We start from the raw sequence: 26,098 nt of genomic DNA on the forward strand, positions 1-26,098 counted from the left end.
AAAGAGTCCTCCTGGAAGATGCCCCTTCTGATGTTGATCAGTCCATAGTTAATAATCAGTCCATTATCATCATCATCGTTATTATTATTATTATTATTAATATCAATGCACATTATTATTATTATTAAAATCAATGCACATTTTGACTACAGCAACAAAAATATAGTCTTACAAATCACTGAACATAATAGATCCACTTTATTCTGTGTTGGGCAGATCTCCCTTTCAGTATTAGTCTATATAGCAAAGCATTTTAAGAAAGTTTCAAATAAATGGACAGATTCAGAGAAGTCCTATGAAGTGAGATTGAAGAAACTGGAAATGTTTGTTCTTGAGAAGAGCAGACTTTGGGTCACGACACAATTTCATTTTTCGTTTATCCAAAATCATATAACATCAGTATGAGTAACAGAGTAATGGATGTAGGTTACAAAAGGGAACATTCTGATTGGAAAAAAAATCTAATTGTAAAAGCAGTAAACTATAATCAATTACACAGACAGACAATGGATTCACTTCTACTGGGTATTTTCTACCAAGAGGCAGATGATCATCTGTCAAGGAAGCTATAATTTGGATTAAGCCAGACATTGGACTGGATGGCCTAAATTGCACCTTCCAACTATGTTTTATGTTTTAACTCGGGTATTCAAGGACTGGCTTACAACTCCTAAGCTTCCTAAATTCCAGTTGCTCCTCTGTATTATTGCTTTTGGGATGAATGAGCAGGTCCCTAGAGCTTCTAAATCATCTTGGAAAGGTATTGCGCACTTTCTTCTAATGTCCAGGATGAAAACTGACCAAGTTTAAAGGAAGAAATTAAAAACACATGGAAACAAACTAAGGTGCTTTTCAGTACTAATGAAAGTGAAAATGAAATCAAAGACAAATGTTCTGGCTAAGCTCAATTTTCAGTATGCAGAGGCCATGGCTGAGATGTGGGCAAGAGAGAGGATTTCTGTCACTTATCATCAGTGATATAATAGACAGTATGCAATAGATATCAGTTACAGATAATCTCTACTCATATTTTAAAGGTTATTTTCTTATAAAATGATAAGAAATGGGGAGGGGGAAGATGCTCAAAGCTTAATGCACATCTGAAAAAAAATGTTATTTATAGTAACATTTTATTGATGTTCCCTGCTGTTTGCAGATATTCAGCCTTTTAATTTCTGTCTTTATTTCATTTTCAAATGTGTACATTTCTCCCCTGCCAATTTTGGAAAGAAGGGGGAGAGCGGAAGAGAAATGGACTTGTGTTTCCTTCTTGATTAGTATTCTAATAATAACCAGACTTCTTCTCTTTACTTAAGCAAGAATGGAAAATAAAGCATTTGCTTCAAGGACTACAAATGTTTTATCAATGTCTTCATTTCCTTGATGCTTGGCAAACTGACGCCACAAATAGATTTTTCCACTATAAATAGGTAACTATTGCCATGTAATTACAATTATCACACTTTTATCTAGAAAAAGGAGAAACCCCCACAATTGCAGAACTCAATTCCTTCAAAAGTGTCAGTATCCAAACCAGTTATAACTTCTGGAAGAGTAATAAAATATTCTTCTTTTTCCCCACACTTAAAGGATAGAATTCATTTTGATTGTTAATTTTAATAGTGAGATTTTGTTTTATTGTTAGTCATTTGTGTGATCTTAGAAGACAGAAGAAAAACCGGATAAAGATTTTGAACTGTCAAAAAATAATTTTTTGTAATGTGAAAGCATGAACTGATCCTAGGACTAATTATAGATTTTTTTTAGCATAGTCATTTTGTGTTCCCATTAGTATAGTATTAGGTTCAGATTATTCAAGCAGTATCTAATACTATAAGGAAACATTAAGGCTGCACTTTATTTGTTTTATATTTATAATAAAACAGTGTGTTAATTAGTATTGGACCATCCTACCGAATTAGAGTTATATATCTTTTGATTTATAAACAATTAAGTTTCTAAATTGGCTAAAATGAAAAGAAATATCTTAAAATGTTATTTTTATAAGAAAAAGCAGAAATTAACATGAATGGATTTAATTCATAAAAGTGGAAAGTAATTGACATATTCATTTTTTATACTGAACTGCAAAGGCTTTTTGAAAAGTACATTGGAGTTGATTATATTATGAGCAGATCCAATTAAATCAATAAAGCCTATGCCCATTACAGTCAATTTGTATCAGAATTCTTCTCAGAAAACTGGACTGGAGAAAATAAACAGATATAACAAGGATACAGAAACTTCTGATTTATTATAGAAAAGGTAAGACGCATGTGTATCTCCATTTTTCAACCGGGACTACATACCAGGTCGCCCATGCAACAGCCCACTACTGATTGTAACCCACATTCAAATTGTTGTACAGTGGTACCTCGAGATACGAGTTTAATTCGTTCCGGACCTGGGCTCTTAAGTCGAGCAGCTCTTATCTCGAACGACTTTTCCCCATAGGAATTAATGTAAATAATTTTAATTGGTTCCAGCCCTCAAAAAACTCACAAAGTTAGTCTAAATTATGCAGAAAGACATGTTTTTAATGAAGAAATGTACATGTACATATAAATGAATAATGAAGTTTCTTTCACTTAACTTGTAAACTTTCTTAAACTTTTAAATTTACATATGTTCAACTTCTCTGCCACCCAATCCTGTAGGACAGAGGTCCCCAACCCTTTTTGCACCAGGGACCAGCTTTAAGCGATCAAGAGAGGAATGGGTGAATGAATGGACGGAGGGTGGGAAGGAAGGAAGGAAAGAGGGAAGGGACAGGAACAGAGGAAGGAAGCAAGGAAACTTATGAAAGGGGAGAGTAAGAGAGGAATGAGTGAAGGGAGGGAGGGAGGGAAGAAGGTGGGAAGGAGAAAGAAAAGAAGAAATAGAGGAAGGGAAGGTAAAAGAGAGAAAGAAAAAGAGCAAGAAAGAAAGAAAGGGGGAAGGGACAGGAACAGAGGAAGGAAGCAAGGAAACTTATGAAAGGGGAGAGTAAGAGAGGAATGAGTGAAGGGAGGGAGGGAGGGAAGAAGGTGGGAAGGAGAAAGAAAAGAAGAAATAGAGGAAGGGAAGGTAAAAGAGAGAAAGAAAAAGAGCAAGAAAGAAAGCTGCAAGCACCCCCCCCGAGCCCCCCAGGCCGGCTGCAACCTTTTAAAACACGCGCGCCGCTTCGCAGCTGTCTCCTGAAGCCGAACGCGGAAGTTAGCATTTGGCTTCAGGAGACAGCTCCTTGGCGCTTGTATCTCGAATTTGGGCTTGTAAGTAGAACAAAAATATCTCTCCCCTCCCAGCTCTTATCTCGAGTTGCTCTTAAGTAGAGCAGCTCTTATGTCGGGGTTCCACTGTACTTCTTTCTCCCAGTGATTGTATTTGAAGGAAGCGAAGTGTTGTTTTTTAAAGACTAGAATGGACCATTTGTATCTGTTCCTTCTTTTGGTAATGTCAAGATATAGACTCAAGCTATTTCTTTTAAGTGTGTGAGAAATGATTCCCATACCCATCACAGCTATTTCATTTTATCTACTCTGAATATAACTAATGGTAGGTCCAACACATTACCAACTGAATTCTTTTTAAACAAATCATAAATGACAACATGTAGATAATTTTATGCACGATCTTAGGGAATTCAGTCTTTTTAAAAACAAACAAACAAATCAGCATGCTGAATTGTTCTACATTTGTTAATATAATATATACATCCGTGATGGTGAACCTATGGCACATGTGCCCAAAGTGGCACACAGAACCATCTCTCCAGGCACGCCAGCTATCGCCCATTGCTCTTCCAGGTTACGGGGTCAGTTGGTTTTTGCATGTGTATGCATGCCAGAAACCAGAAGACCGCGCACACTGGAAACCAGAACCTCAGCTTCCTGGCATACATATGTGGACTGGGGAACTGCCCTTCTGGTTTCTGATGTTCCTGTGTGTGAGCACCAGGGAGATGCTTTTCCAGTTTCCAGCGCTGAGTGCTTCTGTTTCAGCACTCGGTGCCAAAATGTTTCACCAACACTGATAAAAGAGTCCTTCGGGATTGGGCGGCATAGAAGTTGAATAAATAAATAAATAAATAAATAGTATAATATATATAATGCTATTTCCCACCTCTAACTCATCTTTGAAAACATTTATCAGTGGCTCCTTGTTTTCCCTTTATTTCAAACTCTTTCATGATCTCATAGAAATCAAGCTAATAGGATTCTGCTGCAAAATACTGTACAACTGAGATTATTATTATTTACTTTATTAATTTGATTTTTTAATGCCGCCCTTCTCCTTAGACTCAGGGCGGCTTACAACATGTTAGCAATAGCACTTTTTAACAGAGCCAGCATATTGCCCCCGCAATCCAGGTCCTCATTTTACCCACCTCGGAAGGATGGAAGGCTGAGTCAACCTTGAGCCGGTGTTGAGATTTGAACCACTGACCTACAGATCTACAGTCAGCTTCAGTGGCTTGCAGTATAGCACTCTACCTGCTGCGCCACCCCGGCTCTTAACATAAATGCACATAAAATGGAAATAAAATAAAGATGGCATGTAAGACATCAAATAGGAATAGCACATGAGAACGATGGTGATAGTGGGATCCCTTCCCAACTACTGCAGAAAAACCCAGGGTCTCATCTCATGTGATTTCATTGTACTACTGCTCCACTATTGGCTATCAAAAGGTAGCCTGCCCTTGGTTTACATGGAGAAAATACCTTGATGCTCTTCTTGTAAGCACCTTTTGCTACCACCTTCCTCAAGAGTTTCAAATCGTACTTGGTAATAGTAATAAATAAGAGTCATAAGTAGAGAAAAAAGACATTTCATATTATTTTAAAGAAAAATAAATTAAAAATATGTAAGTGGTCAGGAAGAACACTATTATTTATTGATCAATATGGGGTTCTTACATTCCAATGTCCAGGAACCAATGAATCTCACCAACTCTTGCACTTAACTAAAAGAATGCTGTTTCACTTGTGCTTATCAAAAAGTAACATCTTCCTTTCCCTATGTTAGAAGATATGGTTTGCATCAACTGGGGAAAAATACTTTGGAAAAAATAAATGTTGAAAAGCCTAGAATAGGATCAACATCTCCAGACTGTACTAGATAAAAAAGGAAAACAATTGTTAAAAAACTACTATGAGTTTAAAAAAAAATCCCCCGTTTTGCTTTTTACTTGCTTTTCTATAAATACAGGACTGTGTATATATGAAGAGTTAATTTACATCCTCCCTGAAAAGTAATTTACACCACTAGAGGGCAGTCTCGTAATTTTGTGCAGCCTATATTTTCTATTTTTAATTAAAAGATATGCAGGCTGCAATATAGATGGATCATAATTGACAAGGAAAGACAAAAGATTGTCTCTTCAAACAAAAACTAACAGAGCCAAGCACATCTATGGATTATGCCTTCTTTTGTCTAAAACAATGTGCTAATTGACTAAATTTACCTTTTTTTAAAACGAGAAATCTTAAGCTAAAACAGGCTCCCAAACTGTCGATTCAACACTGCTCACTGTTACTCTGCATGACATCTGTCACATACAATATTTTATTCACATTACTTAAATAGCTAGATAGAGCTCAATTGTGCCCTAGCATTGTGTAGAATTTTCCTGAAAAAGGCCAAAACAGAGGAAAAAGAGGAATGCTGGGTGCCTGAACTTCAATATGATTCAACGTGCTCCGCTGACTCTCATTCTCTGGAAAGCAAACAGAGTATTTCTTCATTTCAGAAAAATAATGATGTTCAATTTTTGCTTTGAATCTATTGCATGCAACCTTCAATTCACAATAGGACTGAATGTTGCCAAGACTGAGCCCTATTTGCTCAGTTTATTCCATCTTGACAGACAGAACAGGACACAACTTATACCGTATTTCTGAGGTTGGGAATGGTGGGGGGTGGAAAAAGCACAAATGGGGCTCTCCTCTGTAGGGGACTGCCTGCTTTCAGGAAACAGTCCACCTGTCAGCTTAAGGAGGCTCGCAACCACAGCGAAGACAGGGTTGCAGAGCCAAGTGGTTTGCATTGGTTCAAAGACATTCCATAATTTGATTATGCATATGATTAATTCAAAAGCACCTGGAAATGTTTATTCAGCGCAGCCGCATTAAAAAAAATAGTAGGAAAGCATCATACACAAGCACTTCAACCACATTTTCTAATAGCTTCTATACCACCAAGTAGATTTTGCTAATGTTTATTTTAAGTTAACATATTTTACATAGCTTATAAGAACATCCCCTGGAGTTTTATTCCAGCGACAAATTATATTGCCTATACAATATAGCAAAAAAGAATTCACTTTCAATAAAGATAGTGGGATTTCTGAAAAAAAACCACCTGTATTTTGTACAAAAGGATTTTTTTAAAAAAAAATAGTCTTGGAAGTAATTGTATACTTTTGAATTACAAACCATACATATACACACATTTCACTAAAAACAAGGAAGCATAGCTAATTCTTCTTTGTAACATATATTCCTAGCAATGTTACACACGATGCTACCAAATGTGTGACAAAAATGTATAAGCCAATATCTTTTTAAAACATGAAAGGCTTCATTTAAAATAGGTCACAACTATAGCCGAAGATGATGTTCAGGATAACTAGCACATCCTCAAATATATCTGCCTTTGTTCTGTCTGAAATATTTACTTTTAAGCAATGCTGTGGAAATGGACCTGCATTTTAAAAGATCCATCTAGCTGATGCATCTATGGATACTCAAGAAAATCATCCCAAACTCCAATAATCTTTTTTACAATGTAAGACATTTCTACAGGCTCCATTAAAAAAAGGAAGGCAAAAATTAAAAGGAAGGAAAGGCAAAGTGGGAGAAAACTGTTGATATGTGAAAAATCCTGTCATTTGCTTTCTGTTTCCTATTTTTTATTTAAAAAAATATATTCTGTTCAATCTAAGTTAATGTGAAGGGGAGAGGGATCATTATTTAACCATGAAGGGATGAAAGGGTTAACTGCAAAATACACGTCAAGATTTTAATAAGGATTAATAATAAAAAGCCTCAGCCTGCCGCTTTCACTAGATTTTGTTGTGGTGGCTTTTCCCTTGCTTAGGGCAATCCATCTGTTAATTTTGACTTGCAATGCAGTTAAGCTCTTCCTCCTTATTCTCCCTCTCCCGCCTCTGCACACCCACAACCAAACAGACTAGAATAGCTATGAGGAGGCTGGCACATGTCTTACAGAAATAGAACAATTCTTTTCAGAATCTCTGAGGTGAAGATCAGTTGTGCTGTCATGGTGTGGGATCTCTTTCCCTGTTGCACGCAGAACACCAATCTGCTGTACGTACAATGGAGGAGTCGGTACAACGAAACCCTTGGCAATACCGTTATTTATGCTTATTTTATGTGCATGTGTAAAATCTATGCATATTTTAATGCACTGGGGTTTTTTTGAGCTCTAGCACTGAATGGGCGAAATGGAAAATAAAAAAAAAAAGCAGTTGATCTTGGCTGTGACAGAGATTAGTAAATATTCATTGTTAACAACTGATCTGCACTCTGACCAATGCCAATATTCTCACTGGGCCAAACTAGCCTTGTTTTCAATAAAAGCAGTGAAGTACCCTCTCCCTTGAGCCCTGTTAGACTGACGCTGCAGTTGGAACTGTCATCTTCACACAAAAGCAAAGGGGCTGGGCTTTACAAATGCAAAGCCTAATTGGGAGATCTCCATGTCTGTACCCTTGACATTTATTTAAACCTCATCAAAAAAATAGGAAATAACCAAACTAATTAGCAGACTGGCATACAAACTATTATTTGTTGGGGTAGAAAGCATATTCATACTCAGCTCTAGAAAACCACAATATTACTAATGACAATATAAAAAAAAAAAAACCAGCATTAATACGATATTCCAGTAGGAAGATGAGTTTGATATTTATGCACTGTTTTATAAGGGCAACATACCGGCCCTAAATTACTAATATATATTTAATTTGAACAAACATAAAGGGAGAAATATTGAGTCTTAAAATCCAATTGCAGAGTCAGGGCTACATGGAAAAATGTACAGTACTGTATGTATTTTTATAGAATCTGCATAGTTAAATTTTGCAGTAGAGGGGCGGCATACAAATCCAAATAATAAATAAATAAATAAATAAAATGTGGCTGAATAGAATTCGACATTAGGATAAGTGGCATAAATACATTAATTAGTAATTGATATATGCAATAGAATAAGCAGATCATTTAACTAGCTACTGGAGATTTCCAGACTTTAGTTTTCAGTACAAAATTCATATCAAGGAATTCAAGGTCACCAATGTTATTTGAGATTTATCAATACAGCTTATTACTTTAGCAGTATAATCATTAGCTAGTCACTAAAATCTGAGTAGTTTTTATAAAGGATCTGGCATATTCTGATCTAATCTACAGATTGCTCACAACTCACCCATATCAACCCATATTATTCTGGAAGTATTTTGCTCTCACAGTATTAATGTCATATGCACTGGTTCCATTATTAAACAATTAATTATTAAAGTGCCAGAAACAGACTGGAAAATAGATAAATAACTTTTCATGGATATAAGGGATATATAGAAATAAATCCATGTGAAAATCCAAATTAAACCTAGAAATTGTTCCTTATGTCTATAGAAGACAGCTATATATTTAAAATATACAATTTGCCATTTCCGTTTATACAACATAGTGAACTTGTGCTAGAAATGGCATGCTAGTTGTCACAATGCTTAAAAGTGTTAACTATACATCTGTACTTTTTACGTGCATTATTTGCTTTCTTCAGTTTTCAATATTTTACATTTTTATAGAATTAGATTTCTGGAAAACATGATATAGTGTTCCCTCGATTTTTGCGGGTTCAAACTTTGCGAATAGCCTATACCACAGTTTTTCAAAAAATATTAATTAAAAAATACTTTGTGGTTTTTTTCCTATACCACGTTTTTTTCCACCCGATGACGTCATATGTCATCACCAAACTAATAATTTTTGCAAATAAATAACAAAAAAAATAATTAGTTAATAAATAATTATGTTTATAAATATCAGGATCATTAAGTGTCTTATTCAATGGTGAGTACCAGTAATAATGGTGAGTAAATGGTTGTTAAGGGAATGGGAAATGGTAATTTAGGGGTTTAAAGTGTTAAGGGATGGCTTGTGATACTGTCCATAGCCAAAAATGGTGTATTTACTTCTGCATCTCTACTTGGCAGAAATTCGACTTTCGCGGGCGGTCTCGGAACGCATCCCCCGCGGAAATCGAGGGAACAGTGTATTGTATTTTTACTGACACCAAGAAAACTACAGATGCAGAAGTCTATCACTAAGGAATGTTTTAGAAACAAAAAGTTTTACAGTAGATATAAACAACTTATTTAGTTAAAATTCTAATATGTCTACATTTGAGTTTGTTGTTTTTGGACTAAGAATTCGATAGGAAGCTATACCTGCTCTACTTGTCATTGAACCTAATCTCACACTCTAATCCTACAGGAATTTTGCAGATATTCTAAACATGTACAGTATATGTGAATGCAGTATTTACCAAATTTTAGAAATTCATGTTAATATTGCATTGGAATTACCCTTAATATAAATACTTGCTACAAATGATGTAAGACAACCTTCCGCGTCCTAAGCAAATACAATTCTAGTCTTTACAGAGCAAACACTTCTTTAAAAGCACATAGTAATTAGATAAATTACATTTTCATTGCAGTTTCTTTTATATATTTGTTTGTTTAAATTTGCATGCTGCCCAACTCTGAAAGCCAACTCTATTATTAAACAATTGATTCACCTTTATTCATAAGATGAATGTCAGCTTGGATACATTTGAGATAGGCAGGATTCTAATGACTTGTAGTAGGCAGTGTGTGTGTGTGCGTTTTAAGCAACGTTTTGTGGACCACTGGGCACATTTGCAATTTTGAGAACATCTCTCAATGACTATAAAAGAGTAATCTATTTATTTTTCAATGCATTAACAGAAGAAAACAGGTGAGAGTGTTTCTAACAATGCTTTATAACATCTCTATTACTTTTGCCTACTTATTGAGCTTGTAGACAAAATTTAAAATTATCTATTATTTTTATTTTCTAGACTTGTCTATTTAACTCATGTGAGACACTTACATTCATGTAAATAAAAATAATGCTAAAACATGTTTTGCTTTGGAGAAAGCCAGATTCCCATTATATGTTTTATAAGCAGTGGTCAGAGAACAAGGATCAACAGAAGATTCACAATGTTTATTACTACTGTACATTCCCCATCTTGATTAACAAATAGCTTGCGTTTCTTAACAACATTCAAAGGGAGAACATTTTTAATTACCTGTGCAAGTCGCCTTTTTTCTGTGTTCTCTCTTGGAGAATTATGAAAGGTACAGAATGGACCATATTGTGAAAAACCTGAGCTACACATTCCAAGGCCATCTTCTCTTTCCTACAGAGAAAATTAAGACTGAAAAACGTTTGCGACTACACATTTCTATATCAAGTTAAACACATACACACCATTAAAACATTTGTCACCTAAAAGATTTAAATGCTGGAGTAACAACTATCATATATTTTTTAAATATGATGAAGCTATAAAGTATAACAAAATTCCTTTCATACACTTGAGCCTTAATACCTGAAGAGAAAGTGAAATAGTGCTCAAACTACTTGATTTAAAAATGAATATTGGAGATAAACATATAAGACACTGAATATATGGAGTCTTGATATGATGCCTCTCATACTTTTAAATCATATGCTTGGAAGGCTTAGGGGGCTAAAATAATGACACCATTTACTGTACCACTGAAACCTAAACAGACAACTATTCCTGCTGAATTATATTTCTCTGGTAAAAGTCACTTGCCTTAAATTCTCAGCTAGAAGCAAAGGCTTCAATTGTGACATCAAAGTAATCAGCTTTATGAAAACATACATCCTGTTAATAGATCTTTGAAGACTTCTGTTTTTTTCATGATAAATATGCAAACAATAAAGGGATTATTCAAGTAGATGCACAGAATGACAGAGAGTTGCCAGAGGGCTTGTTATAAAAAATGCATTGTTGAACAAAGGGCTAAGCATATTTCAAAAGTCATTAAAAACACAAATCTTGTGGGATTCATAAGGTATATACTTCAAACTGAAGTAAGAAACAAGGTAAGAAAGTACAAATTTTGCCACATACCTTGTGTTTCAACTTACTCTTCACCTCTTTTATTCCCTGTTTTGCATGATTTTTTGCCTGGGGGAAAGAAGAGGATAGGAAAAAAACTAACTGTCTCTGCAAAACAAGGGTTTAATACTGCCCTAGATGAAGTCAAGTAAAATTTAAAATTAAAACTTTTGCATTATGTGGTATTATAAAAAGAAATCACTTTGTTAATTTCATATCAGATTGCTAACAAGGTTTGCATTAGGTATGCATTAATGGCTAAAGGGTGCATTAAGAGATGGATTGTGGCAGAGGGATAATTGTGTTATCAAAACAGATTCTTTAAATTGGTACTTCTTTAATGTAACATTCTTGTGAAATGGTGTATCTGTAGAAATAAACTGTTAGTTTGTCCACAAGTTGAATAGGAAAAAAGCTCCGGCAATATTATTTCAATCTAGATCTTTTTATATGCAGAGCTATGTCAAAGTGTTGTGTTCTTCATAGTTACTATTATTAGATTTACACTAAAGTTTCATGCCACCTGTTCACATCAGCCTGAATAAAAATGACAATTATAGTTCACTTTTTATAACAGTGAAATAATCATTCTAGAGGCAAAACAATTGTAAAGTGTGGTTTTTCTTTCAGGAGCAATTCTAACTTTAAAGAGGAACAAATAGTATTTCAATTCACTTTATTATTCAACTTCAAATTCTTGCAACTCATTTTTCATACAACTACAATAGTTGGTTATTTTTCTATCCAAACTAAAAGCTAAATTAAAGCTAATCAAGCTATTGTTGCTATTTCCAATAAATCCATTATGTACGAGATTATGAAATTGTCTTTATATTTGTGAACTATTCTCCTTACCACCTAAACTAAATAGAAAATGCACCTAAATACAAATCTAACTTAGAATGAACTATACAGGAAAAATAACCAGCAGACAATGACTCACGCATGAATTTTAACCCCCTTGTACTATACTCACCAAACCTCTGCAACTCCCCAAATTCCCACAAACTGCATTGCTAAGCTCTGTTTTCTCTCCTAACTCATATTCCTTGTAGCGTGTAAAGGCAAAAAATGGGCGATAGGGGCATTGTATATTTTAAAAATGTTTGGATGCAGCGTAGATAATCATATCCTCTAACTGCACATTCAGCTATAAAGGGTCTATAATCTTCATTCTTTTCAGCAAACTAGTTTTCAGTTTAACAGTATGGTATACAGAGATTTATTTATTTATTCAATTTTTATGCCGCCATTCTCCTTAGACTCAGGGCGGCTTACAACATGTTAGCAATAGCACTTTTTAACAGAGACAGTATATTGCCCCCAAAATCCAGGTCCTCATTTTACCCACCTTGGAAGGATGGAAGGCTTAGTCAACCTTGAGCTGGTGATGAGATTTGAACCGCTGACCTACATATCTACAGTCAGCTTCAGTGACCTGCAGTACAGCACTCTACCTGCTGCGCCACTCTGTCTCTTATTGAATGTCACCCAATAGAAAGCATGAAGTTTTCTCCACCAAGTACATATTAGAGGTTCGACTACTGTAACGCTCTCTACATGGGGCTACCATTCAAGAGTGTTCGGAAACTTCAGATCATGCAGAATGCAGCTGCGAGAGCAATAATGGGCTTCCCTAGGTATGCCCATGTTACACCAACACTCCGCAGTCTGCATTGGTTGCCGATCAGTTTCCGGTCACAATTCAAAGTGTTGGTTATGACCTATAAAGCCCTTCATGGCATCGGACCAGAATATCTCCGGGACCGCCTTTTGCTGCACGAATCCCAGTGACCAGTTAGGTCCCACAGAGTTGGCCTTCTCCGGCTCCTTTCGACTAAACAATGTCATCTGGTGGGACCCAGGGGAAGAGTCTTCTCTGTGGTGGCTCTGACCCTCTGGAACCAGCTCCCCCCGGAGATTAGGATTGCCCCCACCCTCCTTGCCTTTCGTAAACTTCTTAAAACTCACCTCTGCCATCAGGCATGGAGGAATTGAGACATTTTCCCCAGGCCTATATAATTTATGTATGGTATGTTTGTGTGTATGTCTTGTTTTTAAATAAGGGGTTTGTATATATTTTTAAAACATATTAGATTTGTTATTGTACATTGTTTTTATTATTGCTGTGAGCCGCCCCGAATCTACGGAGAGGGGGGGCATACAAATCTAAATAATAATAATAATAATAATAATAATAATAATAATAATAATAATAATAATAATAAATATGCAGGTGTCAATGGACTTCAGTATTGTGTGAGAATTATATATTCAGGTATGTATAGTATGTATGTATGTTTAGTTGGAGTATGTACAAGGCAATCTCCATCATTAATTGCCTATGTGAGAATACTATGATAATCACTATACTTGATTTTCCATTGGCATCTGGATAGTATGTCTTTGAAGCCATTATTTTATCTATTTTATCTTTGAAGATATTATTTTATCTTCACATTTCTGCAAAGTCATGACAGGGCAGCAAGATGGAAACTAGGAACTAAGGTGGTCCTTATTAAACCAGTGGAAATGCCCAGAAGATGATACCAATGGGACAATATATAGGCAATTTTTCCAGGATTCTTTTCAAAAATTTAAGTCAGCAGTGAATACAGGAATAGATTCATCATTACAAGATTATAATGATCAAAATAAGATAGAAACCCAGTGGTGAGAAAAGAGAGCAATTTTTTTTACTATTCCATTAAACAACTGTATATAATTTATAAATGAACATATGAATTCACAGTACTTTTAATGTATTTATCTGAAATATGACTTCAGTGTGATTTTCAATGATGTAAATTTAAAAATTCTCTTTTGAAAATGAAAGTAAGAAACCAATTCACTTATTTATGATTGAAGCTCAAAGGAAGAAAGTAATTTTCAGACATCTCCATGATTTTGGTTCTCAGTGTTTCTTCACACATAGCATCTTCCCAACACTAAGATAATTTTCATGTATTAAGGAAACAGGTTGTAGTGTGATGTACTGATTAAAATGTTGGAATAGCATCAGGGAGACTAAGGTTTAAATTCACCAATCAGATAGCTCTTCAGTGCTGTATCCAGATTATATCCATCTGGAACAATCTCAGGGACAAAGTTTGATATTACTACAGTACTCACAAGATAATATAAAGTCACTTATAATGTTTAGATTCACTACACTCTGATTCAAGTGTGGTCCATTAACTGGACCTTAGATGTGTTGCTAAATAAAATTGCTAGTGCATATCCTTAAGCAATACATAGAAGAAAACTCAGTTATTTGTTAATGTGCACAAATTCACACTGATCCCTCGTTCAACAAAAATACTCTTTCCATTAAATTGTTAGTCACTGTTTTACAATTTGTTGGCCAATCCTTTGAACCATTATTGGCATAATAAAATTATTACCGGTACTTTAAAGACAGTTTCTTGCAAATCAAGAACTCTGTCTTGGATCATTTAACTGTGAATCAAATTCCCTTTTATCAAACTCAAATCAATATTCCAAACCTTGGTTTGACAACTCTAAGCCTTAGCCAAGGCCACGGTAATATTTATTCATCAAAGAATACAAAAGGAATTGAAAGAGGAAAAAAACAAAGTCACTCACTAATGAATTAGCCTAGATTTCAACAAGTACAAAATAGTTAACCATGTGTTCTGGTGTCTTGTCTTTTGCTCATCAGTCAAATCCAGCTTTAGTGTCGACAACATAGTCTTCCTAGGGACCAAATATTTTCGTGATTTAATGAAAGGTCCATTTATTGGTAACTTTCATAGGCCTCTATTATCTGATCCATTCCTAAATGACCCTCAATTTTATAAACATATATTCAAAAATTAATTTATTTGGTAAACCCTAAGGTAAAGAGATACAATCTCTTACAATTATTAAAAATAATTTCTAACTGATAGGCTTCTGCATCATTTTGTTCACTGCTATTAACAAGCATGGGGGAACTGAGACATCTCCCCCGGGCATATACAATTTATAAATGGTATGTTTGTATGCATGTGTGTTTAGAAAATGGGGTCTTTTAAATATTTTTAAACAGTAATTTAGATTTGTTGTACATTGTTTTTTCACTTTGTTGTGAACCGCCCCGAGTCTGCGGAGTGGGGCGGCATACAAATCTAAATAATAAAATAAATAAGTAAATAAACTCATTATTAGTTCCCAAAGGTGGGTGAACTCTGTAACCCCTAATATATAGTATATAAGAAAGGGGGGGGGGGGGGTTAGAAAGAAAGATAACAGACACAATCCTGTTAACAATTAGTCAATGAGCCTTTTGCCAATAATTGGCAATTGTTATGCTAGATTTATCTATTACAAACTTTTAGACTGGATGAACCTGGAAAACATCTTGCTCTCCAAATAGGCAGGTTTGAGCACTCGTAAAAGCATCCTTATGTTGCTTTGATTGAAATTCTGTTCCTCACTGAAGATATTAGAAGAAATTAGTCACCATACCCATTGACTATCACCTTTTCAGGCTGATAATTTTTAATATTAGAATACTGTTACAGAAATTTGAATTTTAAATTTAAATTGTCTACCGTGGATCTTACAATTTTATTAAGGGGTCCCTAAGGGGGTGTGCATAAGCGCACCAGCATGCTTACCACCCCTGTCCTACTGTACCTGTTTGTGTTTGTATGTACTCGTTTTATGTGTTTTACTTCTTTACATCCATTTATTTGTGTCATTTTTCATGTGTCCTGTTTCCTTGCACTTGTTGATAAATGAATAAATGAATGAATGAATGAAAAAATAAATGAAAAAATAAATAAATGGTGGTTATGATGACCTCTCCACATTTTCCCTACTTTTAAAAGGAGATAAACAGAGATTTATTTATTAATTAGTTTAGTTTAGTTTAATCAGATTTGTATGCCGCCCCTCTCCGCAGACTCGGGGCGGCTCACAGCAATAGCAATACAATGTAAGACAAATCCAATATTTAAATTAATTTAAAAAACACCACAAATTAAAGCCAATCATACACACTAGCGTACCATGCATAAATTTTATAAGCCTAGGGGGGGGGGGGAACATGTCAATTCCCCCATGCCTGACGACAGAGGTGGGTTTCAAGGAGCTTACGAAAGGCTAGGAGGGTGGGGGCAACTCTGATATCTGGGGGGAGTTGGTTCCAAAGGGTCGGGGCTGCCACAGAGAAGGCTCTTCCCCTGGGTCCCGCCAAACGACATTGTTTAGTTGACGGGACCCGGAGAAGGCCAACTCTGTGGGACCTAACTGGTCGCTGGGATTCGTGCGGCAGAAGGCGGTCCCGGAGATATTCTGGTCCAGTGCCATGAAGGGCTTTATAGGTCATAACCAACACTTTGAATTGTGACCGGAAACTGATCGGCAACCAATGCAGACTGCGGAGTGTTGGTGTGACATGGGCATATTTAGGAAAGCCCATGATAGCTCTCGCAGCTGTATTCTGCACGATCTGAAGTTTCCGAACACTTTTCAAAGGTAGCCCCATGTAGAGAGCATTACAGTAGTCGAGCCTCAAGGTGATGAGGGCATGAGTGACTGTGAGCAGTGACTCCCGGTCCAAATAGGGCCGCAACTGGTGCATCAGGCGAACCTGGGCAAACGCCCCCCTCGCCACAGCTGAAAGATGTTTCTCTAATGTGAGCTGTGGATCGAGGAGGACGCCGAAGTTGCGAACCCTCTCTGAGGGGGTTAGTGACTCCCCCCCCCCAGGGTGATGGACGGACAGATGGAATTGTCCTTGGGAGGCAAAACCCACAGCCACTCCGTCTTATCCGGGTTGAGCTTGAGTCTGTTGACACCCATCCAGACCCCAACAGCCTCCAGGCACCGGCACATTACTTTTAATTTCTATATTAATGACACTATTATGACCCTTTTTAAGCTGGAACTTCATTCTACTAAGCTGGAACTTCATTTTACAATTCTAGCTAGTTGATCTATCTCTGTTTGTCTTTATGTAGATGATGTAACTATTTTATATGTAACTTAAGTGGGCCTTTGCAGTTGCCAAGTTTCTTTACTATTCTACTGTTCTACAGAATTTCTTGAAATTAATTATTTAATTATTAATTGTTTAAAAACTAAATTTTTAAACTATTTAATTTATAAACTATTTAATTCAGATAAATAAAACTATTTAGAAACTTCTTTAAAAAGTACTTTAAAGTTCCTGCTCAGATGGAGAAATTAAAAAAGACCAGTCAACTAGGTAAAGGACTTCAAATACCTAGGCAACCATTTTGAACTACCTGCTGCAATAAACAACTGAGCTCTATGTAGGAACCCAGAAAGCCTCCAATGTACTGTAATCCTTAAAATGTGTGAGCCATCAAAGTAATAATCACATCCCTTCAGCAATTAAATTAAATAGATCTAAGGGGCTTGGTACCCAGCTGTGATGCCCAGCTGTGTGTTTGTTAAAGATGCTTTGACTTTAGAAGCTATCCAGTTTATTTCTTAATTTTATTTATTTTTAGGAGCTATGTTTTGGGTTCTTGCTCAACCTCAAATGCCCTAATTTGGTTAGAGTTTGGCTCTCTTCTGAGGCATACCTAAAATTTCAGTATCTTATAGTTTTACTTGAAATAATTTTTCAGGAAAGCATCCTTAGTTCACCTTATTCTACTAAGTAGATTTACCAGATCCCTGACAAAGTTAACTGACTTTGACTTGGCTAATTGTGGCTCTTATATCCTGGTTATAAAATATCTTGTCCCAGATAAGACCTTGACTGAGCATAATCAGAGGATCTGGGATTTTAAACCTCCAAAATGGCAGGACTGAAGTTATTTCTATTGTGGTACAATTGCTAAGTCTCTTTCGGATGACCCCCATACTTCCTGAACATCTTACATATTCCTCACAGGAAAAAAAAAATTGATCCATTATGAAAATAAACGTAGACACACTAGTCCCCCACATGGAAAATTCATTTGTGCGTGGATCAATCATATTGCTACTGCAAAATCCTCCACTTTATCACCATGGTGTCTGGAATTTATAAACCTAACCCATCTTTGGAATCAACTCCCCCCCTGAACCACTACTTATGAGTCAGTTTTAAAAAGTCTTTAAAATGCTTCTCTTTTCAAAATAGAGGCATTAAATCAGAAATTGATACTGGCAAAAAAATGAATGAATGAATGAATGAATGAATGAATGAATGAATAAAGAAAGTAAGTGTGGGTGCGCGCTATCACGCATGCGCGAGTTCTGACATCCATAATTTTCTCCCCCTTCTTCCTCTCTCATCTCTTTCCTTTCTCTCCCTCCCTTTCTCTTTCCTTTCTCTCCCTCCCTTTCTCTCTTTCCTTTCTCTCCCTCCCTCTTTCTCTCTATCCTTTCTATCTCTCACTCTTTCTTTCTCTCCCTCATTCATTCATTCTTTCTCTCCCTCCCACCTTCCTTTCTCTCCCTCCCTCTTTCTCTCCTGTGCCTGCCCTGCACCCCCCACCACGGACGGACGTTTGGCATCGCCCCCCCCCACAGATGACAAGAAGCTTGCCGCCGCTAGCCTTTCGGCAGCCCCAGGTCATTGCCCCCCCACGGACGGCAAGAAGCTCGGCGGCGGACTGCGCCGCTAGGCCGCTAGCCTTTCGGCGGCCCCCGGTTGTCGCCCCCTTCCACGGATGGGCAAGAAGCTTGGTGGCAGGCCGTGCCGTTAGGCCGCTTGACTTTCGGTGGCCCTGGTCGTGGCCCCCCATGGACGGCAAGAAACTTGGTAGCGGGCCATGCCGCTAGGCCACTTGCCTTTCGGCGGCTCCCGGTCATTGTCCCCTCACAGACAGCAAGAAGCTTGGTGGCAGGCCGCGCTGCTAGGCCGCTTGCCTTTCGGCAGCCCACAGTCATCGACCCCCCTAAGGATGGCAAGCTCGGCGGCGGGCCACGCCGCTAGGCCACTTGCCTTTCAGCAGCCCCCAGTCATCACCCCCCCACGGATGGAAATCATTGGTGCAGCAGATCTGCCCCCCACCCCCACAGATGGACATCGGGCTGGCGGGGCTGGCAGATCCATCCTCTCCCCCACGGAGGGACATCATCCGTCTGGTGGATCCGCCCCCACCCCCACGGACGGACATCCGACTGGCAGCAGTCCGGCGGATCCCCAAACCCCCCATGGTAAGGGGCTTACCCACCCTAGCTGGAAGGAGAAAGGGTTAAAGGGGCGAGAAGGAAAGCGGGCCTGCATTTGGCCCCTTTCTTTCCCGCCTTTCTGCCTTTACTGTGCACTGTAACACGGGAATTTAAAATCTCAGCAGAGTTTCCCAATTCTAGCGCATAGGTCAGTCCTCTGCGCTAGAATTGCAATCTTCTGGGCTGAGATTTTAAATCTCCTGCGCTCCAGTGCACAACTCAGCTTATAACCATTCATTTAATGACCATTTGAAGTTACAATGGGCACTGAAAAAAGTGACTCATAACCATTTTCACTCTTATGACCATTGCAGTATCCTCATGATCACATCATCAAAATTTGGATACTTGGCAACTTGCATTTATAATTATTGCAACATGCCGGGGGTCATGTGATGATGTTTTGTGACTTTCTGACAAGACAGGTCAATGGGGAAGCCTGATTCACTTAACAACCTTGTTAAGTGCAGTGCTGAACTTAACAACTGTGGCAAGGAATATAGTAAAATGGGGCAAAACAACTGTTTTAACAACTATCTTGCTTAACAATGGAATTTTTTTGTACTTGCTATGAGCTGCCCCGAGTCCTCGGAGAGGGGTGGCATACAAATCCAATTAAATAAATGAATGAATGAATGAATGAATAAATAAATAAATAAATAAATACAGATCTGTAAAAGTGCAACAGGAAAATAATATTTCTTACATATTGGTATACTGTTTTCACAGCTGGAGTAGCTTTGTTCACTGCTGTGTTGATCAACGCTCCTCCTTTCTGAAATACAATATACATATACACATATAAACACAGAGATTCTGATGCATGGAAAACAAAGCTTAATTCTAAATTTAAATACCATGTTTAGTTTCTAAAGGAAAATCCACACCTCTGGTTAATTTAAATTACAACCCTTAGCATGACCTTGAATATGCCACTTCTACAGCTGTCTTTCGTCTAGCTTTGACTAGTACCACCCAGAGTTTACAATACATCATTTCTATGGTTGACACACTTATCAGTGTACTCTAATGTACTCATGTAGGGCACAATCCACCAGGAAATTGGTGTTAGAAATTTTTTATAGAAATGGGTGTTTTGCATGAGAGATTTGCACTGATCACTGCATGCACGCGCTTGTATATATTGCACAAATTCTGAGCAATCTTTCTGTACATTTCTAAATAAGATTACATTCACATGGTGACACTTTCTGCACTGCTAGATATATTCCAGTCTCCTGACACATTGTCATACCTTCACAGTATGCATCCACTGATGGTATGTTCTTAAATTTCCTTTAAAAAAATGAAAATGAAAGGGAAACAAAGATTAAAACCATTTTTGCTATAGGCTTTTATGCATAATCTTCATAGCACATTAAATTCATGTTCAAAATAAACATAAGAGTTTTACAGTTCCTGTCTTCACAGAACATCAGATTGTATTATTTTCTCCAACAAAATCAATTGCTGATATGAATAGAATGTTTAAAATATGATAAATTCAGAATGAGAATGAGAATAAAACTGGAAGGGACCTTGGAGGACTTCTTGTCCAGCCCCCTGCTCAAGTAGGAAATCCTATACAATTTCAGACAAGTGATTATCCAGTCTCTTTATAAGAACCTCCAGTGATGAAGCACACACACGTTTGAAGATTATTTAGGGATTAAAAAAATGCATACATATACACACCAATTATATATGTATTATATCGGGGTATAGTACAGTAATGGCAAATCTTTATTCCCTTGGATGCCAAAAAAGCATGGGCACACTATTGCATATGCGTGAGTGCTCACACCCATAATTCAATGCCTGGGGAGGGTGAAAACAGCTTCCCGGGTTCCCCGGAGGCCCTCTAGAGGTCAGAATTGGCCTGTTTCCCTATTTGTGATGGGCCCAGTAGCCTCGTATTTCACCCTCCCCAGGTTCCAAGGGCCTCCCTGGAGCCAGGGGAGGGTAAAAACACCCTCCCCCATCCCAAGGAGGCTCCATGGAAGCCACAGAGCCTCTGTTTGAGCCAAAAATCATCTGGCCGGAACACACATGCACGTTGGAGCTGAGCCAGGCAACAGTTCGCGTGCCAGCAAATATGGTTTTGCGTCCATAAGTTCACCATCACTGGTATAGTATAATACTACGCTTTCCACAATCCTACAGTTGAACATTTTTTTGTAAGGTGGGGGAGAAGAGCAAATCAATGTGTGTTCAATACCCGTAGTATTATTCTAATAAATTATTCATAATGGTCAGGGGAAATTGAATTCCATAAAAGGTAGCACTGCTATTTATTTTGCAATGCAAATAAATTTAAAAGTTAGGAGAACAAAATAAATGTGGGCTTAATTTTAAAGCCATTATTAATTTTAAGATAGTCTGAGGAATGATAATTGCTATCAATTTCTAGCCAATGGCTTCTCATAGAAGATATGGGCTTTATAACAATTTCTAAAGCCTATTAAACTCGGCAATGCAATGAGGCATCTTGAAGTGAAGCATTTTGATTTGTTCATGTAACACCACTATGTTGAAGAGCTAGCCTGGGTGCTGGCAATCCAAAGTGCTAGTTTTTACCTTTAAAAACTTTCATGGCTCAACACTTGGGTATTTGAAGGACATCCTAAGGTTGAGAGTGATTAGTCAAAAGTCTTCCAGCTGACTTTGTATCTAAAGTGAGCTTAGAACTCATGGTCTTTGTTTCTAGCCTGGTACCACAATCACTGTATAAAACTGGCTCATATACAATTACTAAAGCATTTTCATTTAAAACTGCATACTTGCATAAAAGTTGAATATGTAATTTTGACAAAAGGAAGATGAACAAGTTTAAATCTGAAGTATTTCTGCCTCTGCCATTTTTATTTAACCATTATATTCAATTCTATCTATTTGCCATAACAATGTTTATAATATCGTATGAAGCTGAGGTTATAAACCTTCATGAAAGACATACTGAACATACAGAAGTACAGTGATACCTCTACTTAAGAACGCCTCTACTTAAGAACTTTTCTAGCTAAGAACTGGGTGTTCAATATTTTTTTTGCCTCTTCTTAAGAACCATTTTCTACTTAAGAACTCGAGTCTGGAAAATTTTCCCAGGAAATTTGAGAGCGGCACGAAGACCTGGCCAGTTTCCTATCATTGCCCCTTTAATCCCGGCCATCTCGGGCTTTTCGGAGCTGCCAAAGGAGCCTTGTGGTGGCACTCCCCCTCTCGCCTGCCCGGGTTTCTCTCTCTGGCGCAGTGTATGGAAGGCAGCCTCGTGCCGGGTGTATGGGAGGCTCATGCTCCTCCTCGCTGCCTCAGAGTTCCTCATTTTTTTTAAGCCTTAAAGTTTTGGATTTTTTTGATTCCCCTCACCTCACCTTCTTCCTTTGGCAGCAACTGTCCTCCTCCTCTTCTTCCTTCTCCTCCTTTCACCCAAATTCTGACCTTTTATTTCTTTCCTATTGGGTTTGCATGCATTATTTGCTTTTACATTGATTCCTATGGAAAAAATTGCTTCTACTTACAAACTTTTCTACTTAAGAACCCAGTCACGGAACGAATTAATTTCTTAAGTAGAGGTACCACTGTACAGTTAAAGAGACATAATTTTTTTTAAAAAACCATTCAATTCAATAAGATTTTAAATCAAGCTTCGATTGTGCGTTTTGGTATTAAGAGAACTGGCTACTGCCTTTAGCAGTGCAGGCAGGGCTGTTGTAACACAACTGGGAGGCAGATACATTAACAACTAGCCCAACTGAACCCCTGAGTCCAGCCTCAAGAGGAGAGACCCACCCCCAACAATCTCCGAGGTGGGGATCCTATGAAGACAAAGACTTTTCCGGACAATGACTGCCACTCCACCACTCCTTCCCTGGAGTCGCAGCTGATGTAAAATCTGAAACCTGTCCCAGCAGATCTCAGAGAGGGGAATAACCCCCTCTTGGCCCAGTCAGGTCTACATTATTCATGCCAGGTCAGCTTCCTCCTCCGGGATTAAGTCCTGAACAAGGGGGGGATTGTTAACAACAGATCTGGCATTAAGCAACAGCAGCCTGAGACCAGGGCCCTGACATCCCAAGTCATCAGATATATGAGAATGGCCAGAGCAAGTAATCGCTTTGAAACAGCAAGTCCTAGTTCCCTGAGAGTGGCCTACCCCTTTCTCGCCATATCTACCTCTCCACACACATACATCTTCCGGCTTATTCATTCTCCCCAAAACTCAGTCACTCCCAATCCATCCCAACACTCTTTCCATACACACATACACATGCACCTCCCCCAAAATAGAACCAAATTAAAACAGGATAATTTAAACAGGATAATAAAATTTGCATTACAACTTACATTAAATAATTTAAATTACAAATATATTCTTTTTATCTTTTACTATAATAATTCATATATAAAATATATACATTTTTCATTGCCTATTTCCTTTGAGCTGGAACCAAGGACCATATTTTCTATAGAAATATTAACTTCAAATAGTGCACATTTGAATAATGTCACCATTTCATGGGATTCATTAGCTGTCCTAATCAAAATCTACTTGTAATCAAGAAGTAAAAAAGTAACTTACCTCCACTTCCTGATGAGATTTCTTCTTCAAATATATCAGAGAATCCTTTTCCTGCATTTAGTTTTGCAAGTCGACCTTCAATAAACTGCAATGAAGTATTATCAAAGCTGAAATAACTTTGTTAAGAAAGCTGTATAAAATATAATTTTAATACCTGCTCTACAAAGTACTAGAAATTTAGAGAGGTCACACCTACTTCCATTTCATTACATAATCACCTGCCCATCCACCATTCACTATTATTTTTATTCTTCATAGATTTTAAAGCTGAATTTGGGAAGGGACAAGTATGATTCGAAACATAATCAAGGTAATACCTGTAGTAGTTTTTGAACCAGAATTCACAAAATAAGTTTTTTTGGGGGGGATTCACAATCTCCATTATAATATAACAGAATAATTCTATAGCAAAATATTTTTAACATTGATTGCATTTTAATTAATCTCATGGTGGAATTTAACATTTATTATCTTCATATTTTAAGGGCATGATATTCAAAGATTTTTTCCCCTTCAAACTGGTATCTGCATTAACTTTTATATGTGTATTCATTTTAAAATTTGTTAAGAATTTTTTTGTACACTTACAGAATGTATATGAGCCTAATCTAACTGAAGTATCGTACTTTTAAACAAGGAAAGAGCAACTATATGGTGCCATATTTTATGTACTTACATTCTAAGCATATTTTGTAAAAGCAAATCATATTAAAGAAATTCAAGTCTATCAGTATGAAATCAATATCTAAAATATCCATTTTCTGGTTAAACCACTGAATTATTCTAAATTTACTGTTTGAATCTCTCCAAAGAGCATACAATTCTAGCCTATTTAATATTGGCTAGAAAGGAAACTATTCTTCAAATAACTCCTAGGCTTTCATACTATGCTCATATACCAATTCATAAAGATCTCAATTGCTAGATATAAACAGTGCCTGTAATTATAACAATAAATTGTGCTTGAAACTTCCTTAAGTGTTAACAAACTACTATCAATGAAAAGGATAGCACAATAAAATAACTTGGAAATAAATAAAAAACAACTTTCACCCACATGGTGCTTTTGACAAAGCAAATACTTTAATCTCCTCATTACTTAAAATAATTCCACACATGTATGAAATGCAAAACTGGAGAAAATGCACAAATATCATTCTTTACTGTATAAAACAGGCAAAGAAGTTAATGTTTGTCATTTGTACCAACCATATTCTATTGAAATTAATTTTCCATTTGAATACTTTTTATAAAAGAAAATCTCTAATTACACAGATATAAATCCAGTTTATACATTTTGTACAATTTACTGCTTGAGAATTTATACTATTAGATGGCAGCTTTTTTGGCCTGATAGATATATTTAGAATCTTGTGAGCATAAATGGGCACAACCAATCCCAGAATGGAAGGAACTGTGGAGATTGGGTTTTTTTTCTCCTCTATACTTTCTGAAGGTTCATTGGTCAGAAGACCAACTTCTTCTGCATATGGTGTTCGATTACAGTCACCCATCATTTTTCTTCTTCTGTGAAATTTAAAACAATTCTTTAAAAAATTAAAGTTCCATGGGCACAGAGACATAAGGATATTGAGGGAAGGCATTCACAGGAACTTCATAACATCTAGCTATAATTCCTATAAAATTTCTTAATGTATTCAATAGGAAATCAGAACTGTGCCTAATAAATTGCTATTCAAATAAGAATATCACATTAAGTGATAGTAATGCTTTATATTAAGACCACACCTAGAATATCGCATCCAATTCTGGTCAGCATAATACAAAAAAAAATGTTGAACCCCTAGAAAGTGTGCAAAGAGCAACAAAGATAAAATCACCATTCTATTAGTTTTCAATTTAGTCACATCAAGCCAGTTCATAATATAGGATAGATATATACTGTAAATTATATAAGAAGTATACAAATACTGGACTTTTTATAGAGCTTTATTTTTATAAAATGTTTATGAAATCCTACTTATTTATATGTACTGAAAAAGTAAATGTCTACTAAATGATTATTTTTAATCCCTCCCCCTTGCTGAGAGGATTAAAATAACAAGATCTATGTGCATGTCTTTTCATTTTTTATTCATTATTGTACATTAAAACCAATGATTGCAATCAAAAGAAGTTAGCATTTATCATAGTTTGCCCATTTAAATATCACACAAAAAAGTGCTA

The 26,098-nt window shown here is 36.8% G+C and overlaps 1 protein-coding gene across 2 annotated transcripts in view; it reads right to left on the reverse strand.

Moving 5' to 3' along the window:
- Positions 1 to 26,098, reverse strand: part of LOC139155887 (DENN domain-containing protein 1B-like) — a 241,947-nt gene that overhangs the window by 24,874 nt on the left and 190,975 nt on the right. For both annotated transcript variants that reach the window (XM_070731234.1, XM_070731235.1), the window contains exons 15-19: positions 23,912 to 23,996; positions 20,588 to 20,628; positions 20,039 to 20,107; positions 11,203 to 11,259; positions 10,348 to 10,458 (exon numbers count right to left, since the gene is read on the reverse strand). In XM_070731234.1, coding sequence (XP_070587335.1) covers positions 10,348 to 10,458; positions 11,203 to 11,259; positions 20,039 to 20,107; positions 20,588 to 20,628; positions 23,912 to 23,996 — 363 coding nt within the window. The remainder of the gene's footprint in view (positions 1 to 10,347; positions 10,459 to 11,202; positions 11,260 to 20,038; positions 20,108 to 20,587; positions 20,629 to 23,911; positions 23,997 to 26,098) is intronic.

This window comes from Erythrolamprus reginae, unplaced genomic scaffold (assembly GCF_031021105.1).
Source record: "Erythrolamprus reginae isolate rEryReg1 unplaced genomic scaffold, rEryReg1.hap1 H_8, whole genome shotgun sequence".
In the NCBI taxonomy this organism is placed as follows: Eukaryota; Metazoa; Chordata; class Lepidosauria; order Squamata; family Dipsadidae; genus Erythrolamprus; species Erythrolamprus reginae.